This window comes from Propithecus coquereli, unplaced genomic scaffold, assembly GCF_000956105.1.
Source record: "Propithecus coquereli isolate 6110/MARCELLA unplaced genomic scaffold, Pcoq_1.0 Scaffold19, whole genome shotgun sequence".
NCBI classification, from domain to species: Eukaryota; Metazoa; Chordata; class Mammalia; order Primates; family Indriidae; genus Propithecus; species Propithecus coquereli.
The window spans coordinates 5,558,514-5,567,713 of NW_012143856.1; the positions used below are offsets into that span (position 1 = coordinate 5,558,514).

General features: G+C 33.7%; 1 protein-coding gene across 1 annotated transcript in view; it reads left to right on the forward strand.

Moving 5' to 3' along the window:
- Positions 1-9,200, forward strand: part of DHX36 (DEAH (Asp-Glu-Ala-His) box polypeptide 36) — a 71,534-nt gene that overhangs the window by 53,398 nt on the left and 8,936 nt on the right. Inside the window, exons 8-12 of the mRNA XM_012642853.1 lie at positions 873-958; positions 7,288-7,461; positions 7,595-7,681; positions 8,957-9,040; positions 9,081-9,090. Of these exons, the coding sequence (XP_012498307.1) occupies positions 873-958; positions 7,288-7,461; positions 7,595-7,681; positions 8,957-9,040; positions 9,081-9,090 (441 nt within the window). The remainder of the gene's footprint in view (positions 1-872; positions 959-7,287; positions 7,462-7,594; positions 7,682-8,956; positions 9,041-9,080; positions 9,091-9,200) is intronic.

The following is a 9,200-nucleotide window of genomic DNA, read 5'->3' on the forward strand; positions in this document are numbered from 1 at the left end:
GTATGTTAGTAAGTTGTGTATTTAATACATTAACTGCCATGTGAGTTATATTTAACTCACACTAGTTTTGAGTTCAGGGCTTCGTGAAGCAAAACCTGGGCAAAACCCTGCAGTTGGTTCATGAAAATCTTACTTGTTGATGTTCTTATTGTTACAGTTAATACTGACAAATTCATTCTAAAAACATGGAGGAAATGAATAGAAGTCAATAAATTTGTTTTCATTAAATTCTAAAGGATCGTTTTGTTTTCAAAGTTTTTATTCTATTTTCATAATAAAATATTGTGGCTCCAAGGAAAATTTTTTTTTCTAATGTGATAGTCAATGTGTTAAACTTCCTTCAAATGTATATTAAACAGTTTGTAATTATGTACTGATCTGGAGGAGCCAGGCTGTCTGTGTGAATCCCACCTCCCCTGAAAAGCTAGTTCTGTTGCATTGGGCAGGTTACTTAAGTTAACCTCATAAAATTCTTGAATGGTTCCTGGCACATGGTAAGTACTCAATAAATGTTAACTACTTTTATTACATCTTAAAATGTTATCCCTAACTACTTACCATTTTTTCAGCATCTTATATCTGTTGATATCTTATGTTAAAGATAATTGATAAGCAACTTGTTTGTTGATATTTTAGCCAGCTACTTTTCTTAGTAGAAATTTAATAGAGTGCTGGTAGAAAGTAGTATAGGCTTTTAAACATATTTTGATAGACTTACAAGTATAATTTTAATTCATTTTGGTAAAATAACTTGAAAATCACATATAAGTTTGATGCTTTGAGTGTTCAGCACAAATTATTATTGTGTCAATGTATGATATGTGTTTAATTATATTTGTCTCTCCCCTCACTCTTTCAGATTTTAAGGCTAGGTGGAATTGCTTATTTTCTGAGTAGGTTAATGGATCCACCATCAAGTGAGGCAGTGTTGCTCTCCATAAGACACCTGATGGAACTGGTAAATTCGATTTTTGTTTTTTTTAGATTCTGACAAATTTAGAGTGTTAGAGCATGTAAACCAGTTAATTGTAAAATTTATTTTCATCACTGCAAAGGAGTCCAGTGAATGTGCAGTGCCAAAATTGGTTCACCAGTTGGCTCTCAGCTTAGGATATGAGATATGCTTTAGAAAGCTATATATTGATAGCTTTGATATTCTTATATGACTGGGCTCTTTTTGCAGTTTTATTTCATTGCAGTCCTGATTTAAAATTACATAAAATTTTGAAATTTTTAAGTTACTGGTCTTCATATGTTTTCTTGAAATGAACTTGATTGGTTTATTCCACTCTTCCTGATTACCATATTTTAGAGCTTTTGTCAAGTCCAAGTAACTTAATGGTCCGAGTATGGTCATCTTATAAAGGCAACTCTTGTATTTTTTGAAGGGACACTAACAGGTGGCTTTTCTCCAAAATACTGTATTCTTCCATCTGTCATTTTACTATTACAACTTGTTTTCTTAGGATAAGGTTTTCTGATTTCATTAGTTCCTTTTTATGGAGTCAGTGTTTTAAGAAACCAATTCCAGTGTCTTAAGTGACCACTTAGTCTTCAGCCATATCTGCACAAGACCATGTTGAAAGGGGCACACAGCTAGCTACTGGTTATTGTTTAGTGTGGGGAAAAAGGTACAAGGGGTTAGAGCCGTGTTGTCCAATATACATGCCACTAGAGCCATATGTGGCAGTTTAAATTTTGAATTAAATTGAAACTTTAGTATCTCATCGCACTCACAAATTTCACAAGCTCTGTAGGCATTAGTGGCTACTGTATTGGATGGTGCAGAAATAGAACATTTCTGTCATTGTTACAAGTTCTATTGGTTAGTGCTAGGTTAGAGGATGCCAAAGACACATTTTATATATTATACAGGTTTTTTGGGGCCAACCATGCAGATAATCTTGGAGAATTTGGTCATATTGAAATATTGTAATAGCTTTTAACATAATAAGCTGTTTAAATGAAAAAGCATTATAAATTATATACCCATCTCTATGAGAGTTTGGATTAGATTTAATGAGGTTACTGGTGTTTTAGGAACTAGTAAGGTTTTACTATTGACCTCTTTTCACCTCTAGGCTTTTAGCTTATAGAATATGGTTGTGGAGAGCTAGGTAGTGATCAGAGAATCAACTTACTTATGGTAGAGGTGGACAACCACAGGACTCAGCTGGACTCGGAAGCCTGAGTGGGATGACTTCCTCTCTCCCAACTGAATAAAAAAGCCAGTCTTAGCCATTTGTAGGCAACACAATCGTGAAAAGGTCAACAAACCCTTGCCAATGGTGGGGTCTAAGGCCCACATTTTTAAAAAATGTTTTTATTGTAAAATATATTAATAGCCTGTGCATCTAGAAAAAGGGAGCAAAACAAAAATGTGTAGCTTCATAATTTATCACAAATTAAACACCATGTAATACTTACTTATGTTAAGAAGTAAGAATATTCCCAGTATGCTAAAAGTCCCTTTGTACCATACCCTGTTCCAGTTATTCCATTGTCCCTTACTCCCAAAAATAACCTCTATTGTGACTTTAATGATAATCTCTTGCTTGTTTTTTATTGATGGTTTTACCATACAAGTATGCATCTCTATAAAGAGTTCAATTTAATTTTGCCTATTTTGGAACTTTACATGAAGTCATACAGAATTTGGTTTTTGTTTTTTTGTTTTTTTGGTTTTTTTTGGTCAGGGGAACAGGGCTCTAGATTTTTTTCACTTAACATTGTGAGATTCGTCCTCATTACTTTTTTTTTAGGCCATATTTTACTTTATGAGTACCGAAAGACATTTTTGTTACTTCCAATTTTGAGCTATTACATATAATGCTGGTATGAATATTCTTCAATAGTCAGTGTTTCCTGGTACACTGAGATGTCAGGTATATATGTATGATCAAGATTGGTGGATAATGCCCAACAGTTTTCCAAAGTTGCCAAACTGCTTACACGCCTACCAGTGGTGCATGAAAGTTCCCATTGCTCTGTAGCTTCACCAACACTTGGTATTAGGTCATTAAATCTGAAATGTCTGATTTTGAATTAAAACTTTATCATGTGTCAAACAAGAAGTAGTACAATTAATCAAAGTATGCACCTAAACTATCAACACAGTTTTGCCACCTTACCGATAACTTGTGTCTGCCAGCAATGAAGAAGCCTGGAGAGCAAGTGGTGATGAAATAGTGAAAGGCGTTTTCCACAGCTTGTTGAGAATTGAATATTTTTCCTTGCAAGAAGTGGTCCAAAGCCTGGAAGAAGTGGTAGTCAGTTGGTGCAAGGTGTGGTGAATAGGGTGGATGACAGAATTTCCAAGTCCAGCTTCTGTAGTTTGAGCAACGTTGTTCATGTGACAGCATTGTCTTGCAAGAGGGTTGGCATGTCACTGTTCACAAGTCTGTTTAATTGCAAGCATCCTCATCATTTCGTCCAGTTGGTTGCAGTAGACATCCACTATAATCGATTGACCAGGTTTCATGAAGCTATAGTGCATGATATCAGTACTGGACCACCAGACACCATTGGATTTTTTGATGAATATTCGGTTTGGGACTATGTTTCCGCACTTTATCTTTATCCAGCCATTGTGCCTAACACTTGCAAAAAGAATCCATTTTTCATCACATATAATAATACAGTGTAGAAATGGTTCACCTTTATGTTGTGACAGTAAAGAAAGGCAAGCTTCAAGACAATTTCTCTTCTGATGCTCATTTAACTCACTTGGAACCCATCCATCCAGCTTCTTTACCTTGCCAATTTGTTTCAGGTATTCCAGTATTGTTGGAATGGTAACGTCAAACCTTGCTTGCTGCTAATTCACATGTAGATTGAGATGGATTTGCTTCTACTACAGCTTTCAGCATATCATTATCCACCTTGGTGTCAGGTCAGCCACGTGGCTCATTTTCAAGATTAAAATCACCAGAATGAAACTTCTCAAAGCATTGATGTACTGTGCATTCGTTAGCCATATACTTAAACACTTCATTGATATTTCAAGCTGTCTGCACTGCATTGGTTCCACGGTGGAACTCGTATTCAGCAATAACACTAATTTTTGACTTACACATGGTTTCACAAAAATTGCTCTAAAAAAAAATGGAAAGATAATCACAAGCCAAAACATGCAGTTGAAAGAATAAAGATGTACCTTCACAATAAAAAAGGAAACAAGAAGTGTCAAAATGAAATGTCGGAGATATCAGCTGTCAAACTTAGTACTTAACATATTAACTGTCATGTGAGTTGTATTTAACTCATGCTAGTTTTGAGGCTGGGGCCTCATGAAACATATGTAACTCACATCTCTTCACCTTGGGAGCCGTAAGAATTATTTTTCAGATTGCATGTAACTCACACACAGAAAACAATAAAAAATAAATTTTTCATTAGATTAGAAAGGATTGTTTTGTTTTTGAAGTTTTTATTCTATTTTTGTAATAAAACACTGGCCCCAAAGAAAAAAATATTTTTTCTAGTGTGGCAGTCAAATGTGTTAAGGAAATCTGACATTTCATACTTAATAACCTAATACTATCAGTCTTTTATTCTAACCATGCTGGTAGGTATGTAGTAGTTTTAATTTGCATTTCCATAAGTATCATTGAATTTATAAGCAACTTTTCATGTTTTTTGCCCATTTAGATGGTCTCTTTTATAAATTTTTGGTGCCCGTTTTTCTGTTAGATTGTAAATCATTATACACTTCCTGTGTACTCCTTATCTGAGCCCTTTATCAGTTGTATATTGCACATGTCTATATTTTCACCTTTTCTCTTTTTAGTAGTATCTCGATACACAGAAGTCCCTAATTTTAATGTAATCAAATGTATCAGTCTCAAAGATTATTGCTTTTTGCCCTTTAATAAGTCTCTACTCTGGGATCATGAACATACATTTTTAAAAAGTTCATTGTTTTATCTTTCCCATTTAATCTATAATCCATCTGCAGTTCATTTTGTATGTGTGTGGTGAGGTTGGAGTCAAAGGTTTTACATATGTAGATCCAGTTGACCCTTGACCAAGCACTGTTTATAGAAAAATTCATCCTTTTTTCTTCTTTGTTATGCAGTCTTTGTCATAGGTCAAATGTCAGTAGATATGTGTGTCTGTTTCTAGGCTTTGTTCTATTCTGTTGGTCTATATTTCTATCCTAAGTGGGTTCCACGCTGCCTTTATTACTCTAACTTTGTAATTAATAAAACTTGCTATCTGGGAGAACTAATCACTCCTTTTCAATCTTTTTCAAGAGTGTCTTGGCCCTTTGTGCTTTGTATTTCCAAATACATTTTAGAATCTTGGGATTTGGATTGTGATTGCATTGAATCTGTACATCGATTTGGGGAGAACTGACATCTTTACAGTATTGAGTCTTAGCAAACAAGGACATCATGTATCCCTCCATTTATTTGGGTATTTAATCTATCTCAGTATTGTAAGAGTTTTCTGTGTAGAGGTTTTATGCATCTTTTTTTAGATTTATTTCTAAGTTAATGGTATTTTTGGATTCTACTCTTTTAAATTTTTCATTTTCTTGTGAGTCTGATTAATATAGAAAAGAAATTGGTTTTCGAATATTGATCTTGTAATCATTAATGCTGTTAAACACCCTTATTCTAATAACTGTATGTAGATTTTTTTTCTGCATACACAGTCACAACTTTAAATAATAATTTTATTTATTCCTTTCCAATTCTCTAGGACCCTTAGTACAATGTTGAACAGAAGTAGTATGATAGTGTACAAATCTTGTCTTGTTCTTCTCAAAGAGAAAGCTTTCAACAAGTTGTCATCGAGTATAAAATTTGCTGAGGATTTTTTTGTGGAAGCCGTTATCAAATTAAGGACATCCTTAGTTTACTAAGAAATTTTTATTATATATGGGTAGATAATCAATTTTATCAAACACCTTTTCCAAAAGCTTCTGATAAAGTTATGATCTGACTTCTTTAGTTTGTTGATGTGTTGAATTACATTAATGTTTCAGATGTTAACAAGTTTTTATTCTTAAAATAAGTCTAACTTGGTAGAATTCAATTTGCCATTATTTTGTTTTGTGTTTTTCATATGTAGTTTTCCTTTCATCAGATGTTCCTGTCAAATTTAGGTATCAAGATATGCTAGGCTCAAAAAACAAGTTGAGAGTATTAAGATTTTTTTCTTTATCTTTTTCTCTGAGAGAGTTTTAAAGTTGAGGGCATTGTCTCCATAAATGTTTAGTAGAAATCTGTGCCTGATGGGATGCTTATGGATTCTATTTTTTGTTATTTCTTGTTTGTGTCTTTGTATACCTATTTTAATTGTGTATTGGAAATTCTACAAAATTCTTTGTAGATAAAAATTTGAATAAAGCCCAGGATAAGGATAACTTCCTCCAGCAAGAATTTATGTTGCTTCTGCCAGGAAAATAGGGCTTATAGGCTCACCTCTCTGGACGTGTAATTCTTTTGTTAATTCCTGGGCGTCTTTAAGCCACTTCTCTAGCTCTCCACAGTGGGATGGTTGGATGAAGTTACCTAGGGAATCAGAGCAGAAGTCAGTCCTGTTTCCCAGGGTTCTAGATATGTCTTTTATCTTTGGCCTTCCTGTCTCATGCCACCTAAACTACTAGAATCTAGGGCCATGGTTCCCAATCCCCAGGCCACAGACCAGGCTGTAGAGCTCGGCACCATACCCTCCCACCCCCATGGAAAAATTGTCTTCCATGAAGCTTAGGAAAAGGGGGGCGCGCACAGCAGGAGGTGACCAGCAGCTGGTGGGTAAAGCTTCATAGGTCTTTACAGCCGCTCCCCATTACTCAGATCACTGCCTGAGCTCTGCCTCCACCACCGCACCCCCCCCACTAACATCTCTGGAAAAATTATCTTCCAGGAAACTTATCCCTGGTGCCATAAAGATTGGGGACTGCTGATCTAGGGGTTATGCATTACATATTTCAAATATATAATAGTGTCTCCTTTGTTTTTGTTTTTTCCAGAACTATTGTACTTTATACTAGGTGATTTCCTTTATTTGACTGAAAGTTTGCTAGTTTGTTATTTCTGTTATTTCTCTACTAATATGTACTGAAAAGCCAAGTTGGCGGATTAATTTTGTTTCTGTTTAAATAACTTTCTAACCTTTGCTGACTTCAGAATTTTTGTCTTGATGAAGAAAACTAAAGCTGAACAATATTAGGGTATTTGGGCTTACGAGAATGAGTATTGGCCTAAAGCAAACTAAAATAGCCTTAAATGTAATGTTTTACAATGTCTATTTTAAACATAAACTCTTCCTTTACAGAATGCTTTGGATAAACAGGAAGAATTGACACCTCTTGGAGTCCACTTAGCACGATTACCAGTTGAACCACATATTGGAAAAATGATTCTTTTTGGAGCTCTGTTCTGTTGCTTAGACCCAGTACTCACTATTGCTGCTAGTCTCAGCTTCAAAGATCCCTTTGTCATTCCATTGGTAAGAAAGATTAAGTATAGGCATTTTTAGATACAGAAAGTGATTGCTTAGATACCCTTTATTAGCTATTTATTAGAATGCTCTGTTACAGCATCAGAACAATTTAAATTGCCTTTATCTGTTTTTTATTAAGGGAAAAGAAAAGATTGCAGATGCAAGAAGAAAAGAATTGGCAAGGAATAGTAGAAGTGACCACCTAACAGTTGTGAATGCATTTGAGGTAAAAATAAATGAATTAATTTAAAAAAAACTTGTTCTGTACTGATAGATTATTCGAGTGAAAAGCTGATAATAGGATATCAGCACATTTAACCTTTTAAAATCTATAATATCATAAATATCAGGAATGCATTGCTGAGAATGTTTAAAAGTACGTGAGCATTTGAAAAAAATTGTAATTCATTTTCAATTTTGTAATAGCTGATTACATTTACTCCTTTGGGGAAAAGTGTCTGTTTTGGTAATAATAGAACAAGTAAACAATTTATTTTAAAATTTTGTATTTGATATTATTTCTTGGTATCCTTGTCTTATTGACATTCATCATAGTCTCTATTTATTAATAAACTATATCTATATTCAGATGTAACATTTTAATATAGTATCATAATCATGTACATAATTCAGATTAGAGAGACATTGTCTGCTCCCAAAAGCCAAGCTTATCCAAAGATAAACATTTATCACCCATCTTTGTAAAATTTAAATGTAATTTGGTTTTTAGAGGCAGCATTTTTTTTCTATAACTGTAGATTCAGTTTTATACTGCATATTATGGGAAAATGTATGGGTTTTTTTCCCTTTGAGTTTATTCAGCTTGTCTTTCCTTTTTCCCCACTTCCTCCTTCTCTAGCTAAAAGAAGGTTGTGAATTTGAAAATACATAATAGCATTGAAGTTTAACAGTGTGCTCTTTTTGATTAATGTTATGTACAGTTATAGTGGGATTTTGTGCAAAATACACAATTTATGTACAGGGTGTCCCACACATGGCCATACATAGGGAAAATGAGAAATGGTAGCTAAATATACATTTATGTACAAAATAGTCATTATAAAGTTTTATAAAATTGTATGGAAACTAAAAAGGAAAAATTTTACAAAATTGTATGGAGACTACAAAGGAAAAATTTTACAAAATTGTAGGGAGACTGCAAAGGAAAAATTTTGTAATGATTATTTTGTAAATGTACATTTAGCTACAATTTCCCATTTTCCCTATGTATGGCGACTTTTGGGACACCTTACATTACTATTTAACTTGTAATTAATTGTATAAAGTTCTGGAACTTCAGCAGTGGTAATCTCTTAAGGACTGTGATCGTGGGGTGTTTGTCTTTTTGGTTTGTAAATTATAAAATTCTTTGAATTTTTTACAAAGAAAATTAAATATCAGTAGAAGATTAAACTATCATTAAAATAAAGGCAGAAACTGGTAAGTAATCTTTGCTTTGGGGAGCAATATAAATAGATTTCTTCATTTCTTTGTCCCATAGGGCTGGGAAGAAGCTAGGCGACGTGGTTTCAGATACGAAAAGGACTATTGCTGGGAATATTTTCTGTCTTCAAACACACTGCAGGTGATGGTTAATGTTTTGCAGTAATTATCATATATGCTAGATTAGAGAATGTATGTATTTTATACAATTAGCTCTGTAGCAAAAAGTTAAAATACAGAAATTTTATGTATTTGTTATATACAAAATTATAGGGAAAATATTAAATGAACTTCAACAAAAC